Below are 16,527 nucleotides of genomic sequence, written 5' to 3'. Positions count from 1 at the left end.
ATTAACTAAGATTAATAAATTCTGTAGAAGTATTGTTCATTCTTAGTTCATGTTAACTCAAGTAGTTATGAAACCTTATTGTAAAGTGTTACCTGTATTTTTTTACAGCAATTATTAACCTTTGTTATTGTTTGTTAATAAAAATGTTCATGTTCATCAACTAATGTTAACAGATAGGCCTACAATGGTGATATATAAATAGGCTAAATGTTGTGATTAACATTTACAAAGTTCAATAAATGCTATGTAAGTGTTGTTCATTGTTAGTTCATGTTAACTAATGTTAACAAACCAAATTTCATTTTATTTTATTTTTTATATAGCCTATCGGTTTGTTTAAAATGTCTTTTGGGCAATTGACGACAGTTTAAAAAAAGTAAATAAATCATAAATCATTTGCACTCTTCCCAAAATCATTTTAATTTTACACATGAACGCAGAACAAGGGGTTCTTTTCTCTTCACATCCTTCTCTCCGCCCCTTCTATCCCGTAGCTCTTGATCCCTCCTCCCCCGTGCTTACAGTCTCATACCGGTACACTGCTCTCCATTCAGCCGTATGCAGATTGTAGGTCCCGGGAGGTGGGACGAAAGCTGGGCCGTTGGAATGCTACGTGTCGCGCATCGCTCTTAAAAACGCTTCTCTGTCTGCATCTCCACAAACTAGGCTACCTCCTTTAAGTTCACCTGCGCGTTCAGTCCGCCCCGCCTCCGAGCGAAAGTCCAAACCAGAGCGCACTTCACCGGAGCGAGATGCCTGGAAACACAACACTAAAACCGGTGAGATTAGACTAGGAGCCGTAGCTGGCAAAACTTCTCTGTCGTGGATTGTTTATTTTGTCTGGGCTGTCTTTTTCTTCGTTGGCGTTCTTTAGGCAATCGGTGTGTTTAGCAAGGGTTGTCTGAGATGCGTGAATGGGGTTCGCCGTAATGTCAGACAACTTTTTTTTTTTTTTTTTTTTTTTAATGTGTTAGTGTTATATAACAGTCTGCGATCTTTTTGGGAGATATTGGGCAAGCGCTCTGCTTCAAATCTGTGTTAGGCTAGACATACTGGCTGGACAAAAAGCTTGTTAAATGTAGGATATATAACTGAAATAATACTGTAAACTAAGTGATTAAGGGATAGTCCATTTCAAAATGAAAATTCTGTCATCATATACTCACCCTAAAGTTGTTTCAAACCTGTATGAATTTCTTTCATCTGCTGAACACAAAAGAAGATATTTTGAAGAATGTCAATAACCAAACTGGACCCATTGACTTTCACCGACATGGTTACCGACATTCTTCAAAATATCTTCTTTTGTGTTCAGCAGATGAAAGAAATTCATACAGGTTTGAAACAACTTGAGGGTTAGTATATGATGACAAAATTTTCATTTTGAAGTGAACTATCCCTTTAATATTAAACAGAAATGTGAGAACATAAACGTTGGCCTTGTAGCTAAATTTAAAAAGCAAACCAATTATGAATGTTCATGTCATGAAATAAATGTAAAATGTAATATACAGAAATAGCCTATAACACCATTATGTTGGTCAATAGGTAGGCCTACTGAAATTAATAAATTGTCTATACATTTATACCATTTAAAATAATGTGACACCATGCCATTTACGAGAAAATACCTTTGTCAAATTAAAAATGTAAGAAAAATTTAATAAAAATCGACCTTTATTATATAGCCTAGTTAATGCTTGTCTAAATATCCCAGTGTAATTTGATTGTGTTCACTTGTTTATCAAACCACTGTACTGCTAAAATATGATAATACTGGAATAGTTATGAAATAGATGTTTGAAACCAATATACAAAACCATTGCTAGAGAAAATAAACAGTATTCCTGTAATTTGCTATTTCCAAATATTACAAGAAATCATATTTGTACAGATATTGGAATCATTTCTTGTAATATTTGGAAATAGCACAGTTCCATCTATACAATATGAAATGTTTCACGCTTGCCGTAGTTCTCTGTCTCAAAGTTCATGTCAGTTGAGTCATAGACCAGAGTTCAGTTAGTGAGGCAATGTGCACTTGAAAAAAACTATCGCACTTGGTTGTTTGGGTGTTTTTCGTGCATGTAGGCCATGTGCCTTTATATTGAGTCTATAAACACTCAGATAATTTTTTTTACTTTGTATTTAACTTTATATAAAAAAAAGTCCTTCTCAAAGATAAGAGTAAAAGGGAGCAGTTCTTAACTGCCTATTTTCAATACATTTGAACATATCATTTAAATATTTTAGAAATCACTTCAAGTTATAGCTGAAAAAAATAACACTGTGATTTTGGTGATTAAAGTATGTGGAATAAAGCTGTGAAAATGGCTGCCTTCACTGTCATTTTCTACTCAAAAGGACAAAGAAGTCCCTCCACATTCCGTTTGTGGTAGATAGCCAGGTGTCAGAGTCCGGTATAAAACCATATTTTTATCAAACCATCAAAGATGTTACAAGATTTCTCTGCCCTGATTTGCTGTCTTAGAATACACTGAAATATGTCATCTGCACATGCAGTCAGAAAGAAAACGGTCCAGAGTCTGTTAAACCCTGTTCAGGGGTCAGAGTATATTCAGCTTATTTCATGCAAGTCATTCACATATTCAGGCTGTTAGTACAGTGTTCATTCATAAGCCAACTGACTCTGCATGTCTGTCTTAACAGAGAAAAAGTGTGCGTTTAAGAGAGGTGGTCTGTTATTTGGATTCTTTGGAAGCCATGTAGGGTGTGTAATGAATGAATCTATTTGTTTTTCAAGCACTCCACAAGTAAATTCGAGACGGGGGTATAAAGAAAAGGCTGTGTGTGAGAGTGTACAGATAAATTACATCATTGACTGAGTGGTTACTGCATGATTTATCCTTTTTTTATCTGACATGTAGCAGCCAGCAATATTTTTTATATCTGACCTGTGTATGGGTCTGTGTCCTGTCCAAAGTTGATGCAGATACATTCCTAATTAATGAATATAATGGTCTGTTTATAGACCAGCGTTGGTTTTCCTGCAGCTCGTCCTGCACGAACAGTATTTTTCCAACTCAGTTCTCAGAGAGGAGCTCTGCAGGGAACTGGGGTTAAGGCAATACAACACAACGTATGAGTGTGTGTAAGAGAGAGAGAGATGTATAAAGAAGTTATGGCTATAATGACTGTACACTAACCACGTTGTATTAAACTCCCAATTTGAGACCAATAGCTGTAACACTGATATTTTAAGTCCTTCTTCTATCGTATCCTACATCCATTGTGCATTTAACAGTTAATTCTTCCCAGCACATATGGATTTTCCAAACTAAGAAAAAGAGAAGTAAAGCAACTTGCATAATTATGATTCTGCTTATATATGTTTCATCTTTAGGATTAATAAATATATTGTGTCCATTGCTTTGATTTCTGCCTCACACACATATAATACCACTCCAAATTTTTTTTTTTTTTTTTTTTAAAGAAATCTCTTGTGCTGCATTTATTTGATCTCTAATCTTAATATTATTAAAATTTAAAACATTTCTGTTTTATTATAATTTAAAATGTCATTTATTCCTGCTTGGCAAAGCTGAATTTTCAGCATCATTACTCCAGTCTTCAGTGCCACATGATCCTAAATCATTTTAATATGCTGATTTGTGCTTAAAAAGCATTTCTTCTTATTATAAATGTCGCAAACATTTGCGCTGATTCATATTTTTGTGAAAATTGTGAAACTTGGCAACGAGCATGATATTACTCATATATTTCCAAATAGGGGTGGGCAATGTGTCCAAAATCTTATATTACGCTATAGTTATTCTTGCTTTAAATACGGTTATGATATTATGAAATTTCATAATTCTTATCACCATTTTCAATATCATTTAAAAACGAATGCCTAAAAAAACTCTCCAGCTTACCGAAGACAAGTAAACTGGGATAAAGAAAGAGCAAAGAAAACAAATTACAATAGAACAAAGACACAAATGAAATAGACCAACCTAAAAAACTTCAAGCCCTAGAAAGTATGTATAAGAAACACTGCACAGTCTTTAATGTGTAAATTAATTATACATTTATTCTTTTTAAAGTTACAAAAGTGATTCAGTCAAGAGCAGTGAGAGATTTTCTCTCTTTTTTTGTCGTTTGATTAGCATTAATAATGACAGCAGGTACAGCTGGATGCTGTCACTTTAAGATCGACTGCACGGATCCAATATACTTGTGCGTTAAGTGAACTCTACTGTTAACCTTCACTTTAGACATAAATGATTGTTTACTTGCAAATACATCACTGAAACATAGGTATGTAGGCCTATATTTAACCGTTCAAGCCCAATTAGTTGGCAAAAAGCACTCAGTTTAGATCTCACGCCCTCTAATGTCGCGCGTTTCTCATTTCTCAGAGAGCGCGCACATATACTGAAATTAGTTCTCTTTGCAATTGTGTTTCAACGGTTTAAAATCACCTGTTTTCAAACCGCAAGGGTTAAAAAAACACGATAGAGACAATAGTCCAAAATCTCTACCGGTTGACAAATTTCTACAGGTTAATACCGGTATATCGCCCACCCCTATGTCCAAGTATATGATACAGCTTTCATTCTTCAGGTCAGTCATATATTCATATAAACAAAATGTGTTTAAATGAGGAAAGCGATATCTTTGTCATAGTATCACTACCCTTTCAATGGTCAAGAGGATTTCCCAATAAATGGTACAGCGCTGGTCAATGGATTGATCTCTTTAAAGTAAAACGTCAGATTCAGCTTCACCCCGGAGCCGCTTTGCCTGTCAGTTACGCTTTATAAGGTGTTGTTCAAAGTTAAAATAATTTCCTTGTTTACAACCTTGCTTCTCAATACCAAGTACGCCAGCATTATAATATAAAATATTATTTATTGAACAATATAGCCATTATAAACTTTGATTTTACATTATAATATTTGAGTGCAATCAAGTCATTAGATTGTTACAATGAAATGCTTTACATTTTACAAATTAAATCCTTATTCTTCTGTTATTACATCTTTTAATAAGAATCGAATAAGGTTATACACTTTCTATTTGGTCTTTTATACACTAAAAGTTCTAGGGTTTTGTTAATGGTCCAATACTTAAAGTTGCCACAGTCATTGTATGGCATTTAGCTTTTAGCTTATCTTTTTAGCTTTTTTCGAATTGAAAAGATAAGGATATTGTTTGAAAAGTGAGATCTCAGATGGTAGTAGTCATTGAAAACCAAAAAAGTAGTGCTTGAAAAATCCTTGAAAGTCATGGAATTTCATTTACAGTATGTGTACGAACCCTGCACTCAGGAAAACAAGAAGCAGTTTTTATTAAATACTAGAACCAAACAGCCTGTAAATGCACTGTAAAAAGGCATTAAAAATATATATATGAAAAAAAACTTTTTATTATTACTATTTTTTATTATTTTTCTGTGGATCTGTTTATGAGACTTAAACTGCAGTGAGTAAATTAGTGTATTAGAATAAAGTGCATGAAAAGTTACAGCATTTCTGTGGTTTAAACAGCAGCGCATGGCACTATTAATGCCAATATAGGGTTTGATTCCCAGGGATTGCATATATCCCTTGAATGCAATGTGGCTACAAGCTCTGAAGGTACATAAGACAAAAAACGTCCTTGATGTCAAAAGGCAATAGTACAAAAGCATCTGCCAAATGCGTAAATGTGGATGTATTGTAAACGGAAAATGTAACTGGAGTATGAAAGCTCATTGTGTATTCCTGTGCTCAGGTATAGTGTATAAAATACTAATACTACACTAAAAATGGCTCTAAATGTTAGTATGTTTCCATGTGTGTGTTGTAGGATCTGCAAATGTCCACTAATGTGGTATTCCAAGCTCATCATGTCAGCCGCAGCAAGAGGGGGCAGATCGTAGGAACCAGAGGAGGTTTCAGAGGATGTACAGTCTGGCTCACAGGTAATGCATTTCTTTACTTTAAACCAGGAGAATTCACACAAGATGTCAGGCAAAGCAAATTTAAATGGGGAAATAAAGTCACAAACCTGTGATGCCTGTAAAACAAGTTGGTCTGAACTTTAAACCCCAGGTGCCAACTAATAAGTTTTTGCCTTATGTACCTCCACTGCCCCATCAGTATGGATCAAGAACACCAAAACAGAAATGTATTCCTTAAAACTCATATTACACTGGATTCATACAACTTGCACACATTATGCACATTTTTATTTACTTAAAAAGAAGTGAAAAATCATGGGAATTTTACTGTTTTATAAACTACCATTCAAAATATTCAGTAATATTTCTCTCTTATGCAAACCAAGGCTGCATTTATTTGATCAAAAATACAGTAAAAATAGTAATATTGTGAAATATTGTTACAATTTAAAAAAATCTTATATTTTAAAATGTTGTTTATTCCTGTGATGGCAAAGCTGAATTTTCAGCAGACATTACTCCAGTCTTCAGTGTCACATGATCCTTCAGAAATCATTCTAATATGCTGATTTAGTGATCATGAAACATTTCTTATTATTATCAATGTTGAAAACAGTTGTGCTGCTTAATATCTTTGTAGAAACCATTACATTATTAGGCCCGGTTTCACAGACGAGGCTTGAATTAAGCCAGTTCAATTAGGATATTTAAGTAGCTTTAATAAACGTGCCTTACGGAAAAACATTACTGGTGTGCATCTTGAGACGAAACAATGACACTGACATATTTTAAGACATGTCAGTGCAAGTTCCCTTTAGTTAAAACAGCTCAAACAGCATTGTAGTCTGTGTAACCGAGGGTAAATGTCTTTACTGTCACTTTTCAAATTATATCCAAATGTAAGGAATCTCTTATTTCATTGCCTTTGTGTGTGTGTGCAGGTCTATCAGGGGCTGGTAAGACAACATTGGGATTTGCTTTAGAGGAGTATCTGGTCTCTCACGGCATTCCCTGCTACTCTTTGGATGGTGATAACATCCGTCACGGCCTGAATAAGGACCTGGGCTTTACTTCTGTGGATCGAGAGGAGAATATTCGGCGTATTGCTGAGGTGGCCAAACTGTTTGCAGATGCTGGGCTTGTTTGCATTACAAGCTTCATCTCGCCGTTTACCAAAGTGAGCAACCACACCAGCGACTGTGATTATTTTATCACTAATCCAGTGAAATTGGTTGAACTAGGTTTTGATTTGAATCAAAAGATCAAAACAAAATTACAACATTATTAGAAAGTTTATGCAAGGTTGCTTTAAATCAAATGTGTCTTCTAGGATATATGTTGATGGGTTTTTCACTGCAGTACAAAAGGTGTTTACATTTATTCATTTAGTGGACGCTTTTATTCAAAGCGACATACAAATGAGAATAAGCCGAACAGACAAGTGAACATGTAACACAAAGAGCAACAAACACTTTGTTTTTAATAAAATGTTTCATAATGCTCAACTTCTTTACTCTGCAGGACCGTGCAGAGGCCCGAAGCATCCACGAGAAAGCCGGTTTGCCATTTTTTGAGGTGTTCGTAAACGCTTCTCTGGAGGTGTGCGAGAGCAGAGACGTTAAAGGACTCTACAAAAAAGCAAGAGCTGGGGAGATTAAAGGTACTATAAAAGTCAACTTAACAGAAAACCATAGACACATCCTGCAAAAAGAGCAGACTAAACATAAATATACTCAACTTTCTTCTTTCATTCCCATCTTCCCCTGTTTTCCATGCTTCATTTCTCACCCAGGCTTCACCGGTATAGATTCTATGTATGAGTGTCCAGAGACTTGTGAGCTGATTCTGAAGACGGGAGAGCTCACAGTGAACGAATGCATTCAGCAGGTGGTGAACCTGTTGAAGGAGCAGGTTAGTCAGGAGCTGAACACAGGCTTGGGAATACATTTTATTTACCATTTCTCAATTGGTGCACAAATAGCCTACCGTTATCTTTAGAGTACCTCATGGTCAGAAGTCCAAGGTTGAAGCCATTGTCAGATATTACCACAAGCCTCTGGCTACATATCTATCTGAAGGCCACAACATTAATAGATAGAGCAGAATGTTTTACTCTAGTTTCCTGGTAGTAAAATTGAATCTGGTTCTTTCTTTAAAGTTGCTCTAATCGATGTCGGGAGACGCCACTTCTTGTTGACGTTCAAAGTATTGTCAAACAAAACGGAGGCTAGCTCGACCCTCCCTCCTCCTCATCCTGGCGGGAAACTGACCAACATGAACATGAAAAGAAATCCAAAAACAAACAGACATGCAACATACATAAATCTTTTCCATACAATAAGTTCATAATTAAGAGCTTAAAAAACACTACGGAAGTGTTTGATTGTTTGCAAATAGTATACATCTTATTATATACAGTATTGACCAAAGATGTTTTTAATTACCCTACTAGTATTAAACCATAAAAATATAAGGAAAATATTATTATTATTATTTTTATTTTAAATATGAAGGGAAAACACAACACTACCCTAGTGAAAAAAAACCTTTACCAAAATGTATTTAAAATACATTTATTTCATACTAAGTATACAAATCCATTAACATATTTACTAACATATCGCTTAAGACTTACTGATATAAATATAATTAAACTTTATTTGGAGGTTTTTTTTATTGCACAATGCACATTTCTTAAAATTAAGCCTTAAATGTGTTTAATATCACTATTAGTAAGGATAGTAGGATCTCTGTATAATATTAAAAAAAAAGATATTTAAAGTGTACCTAGAGTATACTTGCACTTGTTCCACTTTAGCACAATCAAATATACTTAAGTATATCTTTAGTTGAACTTCAGCACTATTTCCAGATAACCACAAAGTACAAAATGACTTAATCCAATTTAGCAGACTTTAAGTACATCAAGTTAGTATACCAAAAGTACAATTGCAGGGTATTTAAGGACATAAATATGTAAATGTATTTGTAGTATACTTAGCATAAAATAAATGTATTTAAAATACATTTTAGTATATTTATTTTTCATTATGGTAAACTTGGTTAAGGAATTTATCTGACAAAATTATTTGGCAAAAAATGCAAAGTACAGCTAACTTTGACTATAACTTAACCAGTTATTAATAATTTTTTAGTTCTCTCGTTTGGCAGTGCATGTGTTCATAATTTCTTTGTATGATAGCCTGGCAAAAAATGACTTCTGCACAGTTTGGCAGTTGTGTAACAAATAAAACAATTGATTTCAAGCACAACAATGCAAAGTCCTTATAAAATCTTTAATAATATTTTAACAAAGGGTGATGATGTCAACTTTCCTTGGGCGAACATTAGAAAAAATTATAGTATGAAAGTACAAACTATTCTATACTTATAATCTTCACCTCCACATTAATAATGGTAAAAAAAAAAAACCTAAAATGTACTTGTACTTGTAACGTACTTCATGCAGTAAAATTTTAATTAACTGCTGTCATTGACATCAAGGAAGTTATCTACTATTACTGAACAAACCTGACTTCATTGCAATTTCAGCAATTAAAGTATTTTTCAAGGGTCAGATCAGGTAGAAATAGCTCAAGGTAATATTGGCACATGCCATTAGATGAATACGTTTTTTTCTTTTTCTTTGATCTCTCTTTCTCTGTCTTTCTCAGAGCATTGTTCCCAGTGGAGTTGTAGAGGAGATTAATGAACTGTTTGTGCCTGAGAACAGACTCAAGCTGGCACAGGCAGACGCAAACACCCTGCCCTCTATCAGCATCACCAAGGTAACAGGTAGCATTAGTCCTCAAGGCCAGGGACCACTCACGTTCAAGTGTTCATAAATATGAGTGAATTATTGACAGGATGACACATAGCAGCTTTAGCAGCCTGTGAACAGTGTTCCCTTATTACGATGCAAATTTATTCCAAAATCCCACAACAATAATGATTTCTTAAAGTTTTTAATGTTGTTTATATGTCTATGTGGTGTTTTTAATATGCTTTAAGACAAACCATGTGCAATTTCATAAGTCAACACCATTGATGAGTATTTTCTCCTTAAAACTCCAGTGAAAAACAGACAGTCGCCAAAACGCGGTTTGAAATCGTCTGTGTTTCTTACGTCACAAACTACCTTATAACCAATCATATCATTGTGTGAGTGAGCTTTAGCATATCATTAACTATTCTCTCAAGAGAAGCCAGGTTATCCCGCTATATTTTTCTGTTGATATGAAAAATCAGGTGAATTATGTATTTTACGATGTTATGATGAACTATATGCCTTTCTCCACTGACGTTCTGAGTTTCTAAGGATGCAAATTTTTAGAAGGCAGCTTTCTGACTCTAGGATGGCGAACGGGAACATAGTTTTGTGTAACATTAGCAACACATTATTAGCTGTTATGTGTCCAACATCGTAGAGAGCGATACATAAAACGCATTACCATTCTGATACATCGACTTGTAGACGACCCTGTATGAGTGAGTGGAGGCGGGGACTAATATGCATATTCATGTGTCCGCTTATACTAAATGAAGCAAGGGTGTAGAGTTACATTCAAGCTATTTTAAGGCATGAATAAATTTTTTCACAGGAAAAAATATTTAAATATGTCATTTCGTTTATCAACGATTAGTTTTAAGGGATAAAATTATTGAGTAAAGGGGGACTTGAGACATATTTTCACTTATTATTGCGCAAAGTTGTTACATAATCCTTCCTACAGACAATCAATCACAACAGACATTTTCCGTTTATAAACAGCTTTCTGTGTTTGTGTGTGCAGTTAGACTTACAGTGGGTGCAGGTGTTGGCTGAAGGATGGGCCAGTCCTCTAAAGGGCTTCATGACGGAGAGAGAATACCTACAAGTCATTCACTTCAACACCCTCCTGGATGGTAACATACAAGCACACACATTTAAAAAGGTGTCTCAAATGTTTTAGCCATCGGCAGCCTCTTGTTGCAGCACTAGACAACTCCTTCCAATTATTAGTACAACTCGTTTTTATTCCACACACAAGTAATCACACTTAGTCAGGATAATTGTCTTAATGTTGGCGATGGCACCAGCAGCAGAAGGCTGAAAAAGAAGATGTTTCATGCATAAAATAGCTGGTGGCAGTGCTGCTTGCAGGAGACAGAATGATGCAATGATCTGGCTTTCTGTGAAACTCACACGCTTTGCTTGCTTTAATTGGGTTAGTCAGCAAACATCGGTCAGGGGAGGAGGCAGTATTTTCAATTGCATGCAAGCAAATAATATTCAGTGTACTGACATACATTGTTAGCAGCATTTAACCGAGCAGGTAGCTAATGATGATGTTAATGAGCACGTCACACCTGAAGTTTGCACTGGTTACCAACAGCCTCTCGCATCAAATTCAAGGCACCAATGTTTGCCTATAGCGAACAATCACTTGCTCTGCTGCTCCCCTATACCTAAATTCACTACTTTAGACTTATGTCTACAGCGCCTTCTGGTGCCATCTCAAAGAGGCACAAAATCACTTTCACAGACTTTTACTTGACTGTTCCTTGCTTTTGGAATGATCTGTTTAATGCAAACTGAGCTGCTGAGTCTTTAGCCATTTCTTGAAAATGGCTTGATCCATTAATACTAACACTTTCTATTTTATTTGTATTATATCTATTTTTTTCTATTTATTTTTAAAAAATGTGCTAGACTAACTGGGACTCGTCACAGCATTTATTGTTGCCCTTTTGTTGGTTTAATTGATTGTATTGTTCTTCTCCTCATTTGTAAGTCGCTTTGGATAAACCCGTCTGCTAAATGATTACATTTGTTCCTTAATTATTGAATAAATAAATAAATAAAGTGATGTGTTGATTAACTTACCTATCCCTAAATACAGGTGGTATCATCAACCTCTCAGTACCCATTGTCCTTCCTGTTGCCAGCGAGATTAAAGAACGTCTTCAAGGCAGTGCAGCTGTGGCTCTGGAGTACCAGGGAAAACGCGTCGCCATCTTGCGCAGCCCAGAGTTCTTTGAACATCGAAAGGAAGAGCGATGTGCTCACCAGTGGGGGACAACCTGTCCCAAACACCCTTACATAAAGGTATTAAATATTTTTTAACCAATGTCATGATAATGAATGCATAAAAAATACAAAAGTATTGAGGAAACCTTTTAAGAAGTCTCAGCTGAATACACGTAACTTATTTGTACAAGAAAAATGGCTCCGAAATGGCACAAATTGTTTCTTAAATAATAAAACTAACTAACTGAAATTCATAATACTTGCTTTAAAAAAAAAGAAGAAAAAAAGAGAATACAACTGTTGCAATGAATGACTGTTATAACTCACAAATGCACATTAACTACATTCTTTACCCACTTACCTGTGAATAGATGGTTTTGGAAAGCGGTGACTGGCTGGTAGGGGGTGAGCTAGAGGTATTGGAGCGAATCAGATGGAATGATGGACTGGATCAGTACCGTCTCACTCCAAGTGAGCTGAAGCAGAGATTTAAAGAGATGAAAGCAGGTATAAGCAAATGGGTTTAAGAGGACAGTTAAATGGATAGTTCACCAAAATTATTTACTCACCCTCAAGTTGTTCCAAACCTGTATGAATTTCTTTCTTCTGCTGAACACAAAGAATGTTGGTAACTAAACAGTTAATGGACCCCATTGACCTCCAATTAAACCAATTAAAGCACTAACTGGAATTGACAATTTCATTGTTTTCCCAGACGCAGTGTTTGCTTTTCAGTTGAGGAACCCGGTGCACAATGGCCACGCCCTTTTAATGACCGACACGCGTCGACGATTGGAGGAACATGGGTATCGTAGACCAGTGCTACTTTTGCATCCCTTGGGTGGCTGGACCAAAGATGATGACGTGCCTCTTGAATGGAGAATGAAACAGCATGCTGCCGTGCTGGACGACGGCATTCTAGACCCTCAGTCCACCATTGTGGCCATCTTTCCCTCCCCTATGATGTACGCTGGGCCTACAGAGGTACGTACTAGGTGTTCTTTCATACATGCCTATGAACAATGACATATAGAGCCCTTTTAGGAAGTTCTAGCCTTACACACACAGATTTTAGTAATGCTAAGCATTTTTTAAGCACTTTTTTAGTTTACACAACCATCCAATATTTTGGTGTATTCATTTTATTTTTGAAAGAAATTAATACTTTTAAGCAAGGATCCATTAAATTGATCAAAAGTGAGAGTAAAGACATTTAATGATGTTCTTTTGAACTTTCTATTTATCAAAGAATCCTGTATCACTGTTTTAAACATTGATAATAAAAAGCAGTGTTTTTTTTTAGCACCAAATCAGCATATTAGAATGATTTCTGAAGGATTATTAAAAAAAATAATGCTGGAATAAATTACATTTTAATATATGTAAAAAAATCTTTTGAATGGTTGATTAAATAAAGCTATATTTTTTAAGAGATTTATCTAAAATTATATCCGGTTCATAGTCTAAGGTTCTCATTAATTCATTTAATTTTCACATAACATATAAGTGCCACCCTTACAAATACTAACCTTGTCCGTGTGTCTGTCAGGTCCAGTGGCACTGTCGTGCAAGGATGGTAGCAGGTTCTAATTTCTACATTGTGGGTCGTGATCCTGCTGGGATGCCCCACCCAGAGTCAGGGAAGGACCTTTATGAACCAACCCATGGAGGTAAAGTTCTGTCCATGGCACCTGGACTCACCTCTGTGACGATTATCCCTTTCAGAGTGGCTGCATACAATAAGACCAAGAAAGCTATGGACTTCTATGACAAAGATAGGTGAGATTGACGTGCATAAAGTGCAAAAGTCTAACAGTACTTGAAATATTTTTAAATCTCTATTATTGGTATCCATTAATTGACTGTGGCAATGGTTATGACACACACTGACCATATTTACATGTACATAACAATCTACCAAAAATAGTATAAACACATTTGAGAAAAGAAAACACAGAGTTGTTTTTACAGATTTCCAAAGAAATGAAAGTAAAATATTATACAGACCAGAAAAAGCCCTGTAAGCAAAGTCTCATGACTCACGTTTCTTGGCATTTCAATTAATTGTGCTCATCGATTATGTCACTGTGCAAAAGTAATAAAAATGACCAAAATGGAAAGCATTTCCAGTACTTCACAAGACATTAACAGGAACAGATGAATGTGCATTTAAATCATTGAAAATATGCTGATTGCATGCATTCCAATGGAAATTGCATTCCATGGAAAATTCCAGTTCATAGTTTTCAGTCATGTGACTGATACGGAGCCATTGAGGGCACATCTTCCACAGAACTGCAGCACAGGCCTGTCAATTTTCTACGTGAACAAAATTCTTTGCGAGTTTTGGGCACTTGTGATCCATACACAGCACCTGCTGCAGTATTTCAATCACTAAAAGCAGCAGGACATTCTAAAATGCTTAATGCGGAAAACACTTAAAGTGCCGCAATGTAAAACAGGAGGAACGCCTTGTTTTGCCCTAAAGGTGGGAGTTCCAGTAAGTGTGTGATGCCACGTGAAAACTATGAATAGATGTGAGGTATATAAATGTCTTTTGGCAATAACCAGGAACTTATGCAAAAAAAAATTCCATGTAAATTGGTTGCTTAGTGGATCTGAAGCATGAAAGTTAGACTGATTCTACCTCTATTTTTCAATTCAGACATGCTGAGTTTGAGTTCATCTCCGGGACCAAGATGCGCAAGCTTGCTCGCAGTGGAGAGAACCCTCCTGAGGGCTTCATGGCCCCTAAAGCCTGGAAGGTCCTCACCGAGTATTACAATTCCCTACAGAAAGACCAGTGATGACACATACAAGAAAGTTCCAACGCAGAAAACCTCAGATCACAGAGTATGTGGTTCACACTGCCTCTAGAACTACTTCAGGCATTGAAAAATGAAGGTGCGCACTTACAACGAGCTGGTGGAAAAGGCGGTCAAGATTTCCTGTGAATAATTATATTACAACAGCGTTGTTTTTAAAGGGAAATATGAACATGCTTTCTCAACTGTGAAATTTAAACTGATGTGCCTTGATTAATAGATGGCCAGTTCCAAAGAGATTATGAGATCTTGTTCTTAAATTGTATTTAGAAATGTGCATTTAAGTGAAAATATATATCGATTGTAATCTAAATGAAGCAATTACTCTACTGTTCAAAAGTTTGGGGACGGTAAGATTAAAATGTTTTTGTTTTTTTTATGCTCACCAAGGCTGTATTTATTTGATTAAATGGTACAGTAAATAAATAAATAAAAAATAAGTCATTTATTACTGTGATGGCAAAGATGAATTTTTAGCATCATTATTCCAGTCTTCAGTGTCACATGATCCTTCAGAAATCATCCTATTATGCTGGTTCGGTGCTAAAGAAACATTTCTTATTATTTTCTTTGATGAATAAAAAGTTAAACAGAGCATTTATTTGAAATATAAATTTTCTCTAACAATGTAAAAGTCTTTACTGTCACTTTTGATCAATTTAATGCATTCTTGCTAAAATCTTACTGACCCCAAACTTAGCGTATATCAAAGCAGTCTTCATGTGGCCCAAATTGCTGTCAGATTTTACATCGTAACCTGAATAATTTTGTTTACATGTCACAAGAAAGGGGTTGTTATCTGGGGACCATATAGGGAAATATTTATTTTGTTCATTCAAAAACGATAATGAATAACACTGTTTTATTAAAGATTTAACAGCAAATGAAATATAATGTCAATTAGATATCTGTATATCTTATTCTGTTTTAATTAAACCTTTGTACTGTGATTATAATTGCGACCGTGTGGCTGCTTTTTCAGATGCTCACAGTGTGACTGTATGTACAGCTTGCTTCCTGTTCTTTGAATCAAGGGCAAAAGTTATGCAGCTCATCCACAGAAATAGTGATGCTCCTCTGCCATCTGGTGGTCATCAGTATACAGCATACAGAAACCACATGGCACCATGGGAAAAATAGCTGATTATGCAAATATAACTTCAGGTAACAGTTACAGTTCGTAACCAAACTGTTGTCGTGAATTTTTTCATTCCCGTGTGATGCAAAGAGCAATTCATAATCAGATTATATGAGGTCATGGCCTGAACATGCATAATGCACCCTAGAATATATCCCAAAATCTGTTACGGGTGAATCACTCCTAAGTTGATGGATCGACTTAGGGAGCAGGGCTGTGAGTGTGTTCCACTTGACCCTAGGCATTCCCAAATGGATTTAGGGGATTCCCAATTAGACTTAGTGCGGATGAGAGTATTAGATCTAATATGTTCTAGGTAACCCTATTTAAATATGCTAACTGCAGTTGCAGTGCTATGCAATCCTGAAAAGGTTACGGTGAGTATGTACAGGATGTGTGGCATGGATTTTCCCAGGGAACAAGCATCTATAAAATAAGCCGCTGGAGGCAGGGAGACCTACTTTGGGTTAAGGACAAGACACACTCACCCATTTCCCTAAATCTAGTGCCTTGTGTTATAGTCTTTCTAAAACCCATTTTTGGAGTAGATTAATAATAAGTAGAGTGGAATCAAGTATGTTTGATTAGGAAAACTATGTACAGTTGGAGGTATTCTGGTTTGTGAAACACTGTGTTAATAAAGGGT

The 16,527-nt window shown here is 35.7% G+C and overlaps 1 protein-coding gene and 1 long non-coding RNA gene across 2 annotated transcripts; one reads left to right on the top strand and one right to left on the bottom strand.

Moving 5' to 3' along the window:
- The first annotated feature begins 552 nt into the window (after positions 1–552).
- papss2a (3'-phosphoadenosine 5'-phosphosulfate synthase 2a) lies at positions 553–15,110 on the top strand. Its single transcript, XM_084393133.1, has 12 exons — positions 553–779; positions 5,815–5,929; positions 6,850–7,085; positions 7,430–7,568; positions 7,701–7,819; positions 9,583–9,696; positions 10,702–10,813; positions 11,791–11,996; positions 12,290–12,425; positions 12,634–12,902; positions 13,468–13,697; positions 14,584–15,110. The coding sequence occupies exons 1-12, from the start codon at positions 753–755 to the stop codon at positions 14,723–14,725; spliced, it is 1,845 nt and encodes a 614-aa protein (XP_084249259.1). The 5' UTR covers positions 553–752; the 3' UTR covers positions 14,726–15,110.
- LOC311280735 lies at positions 7,669–12,395 on the bottom strand. Its single transcript, XR_014625718.1, has 5 exons — positions 12,280–12,395; positions 11,775–11,985; positions 10,712–10,806; positions 7,895–8,173; positions 7,669–7,804 (listed from the first exon to the last, which is right to left on the bottom strand). It is a non-coding gene; the product is annotated as an uncharacterized lncRNA (long non-coding RNA).
- Positions 15,111–16,527: the final 1,417 nt, after the last annotated feature.

This window comes from Rutilus rutilus (assembly GCF_951802725.1).
Source record: "Rutilus rutilus genome assembly, chromosome: 21".
Lineage (NCBI taxonomy): Eukaryota > Metazoa > Chordata > Actinopteri > Cypriniformes > Leuciscidae > Rutilus > Rutilus rutilus.
Note: the sequence above shows the minus strand (reverse complement) of the source record. Positions and strands in the feature narration are given on the sequence as shown.

What these genes read in the sequence shown, in the direction of transcription:
- papss2a (XM_084393133.1), top strand. Translation starts at nt 753, where the DNA reads ATGCCTGGAAACACAACACTAAAACCG. An exon ending in GAAACACAACACTAAAACCG is followed by an intron (nt 780 to 5,814) that starts GTGAGATTAGAC and finishes TGTGTGTTGTAG; the next exon opens with GATCTGCAAATGTCCACTAA. An exon ending in CTTCAACACCCTCCTGGATG is followed by an intron (nt 10,814 to 11,790) that starts GTAACATACAAG and finishes CCCTAAATACAG; the next exon opens with GTGGTATCATCAACCTCTCA.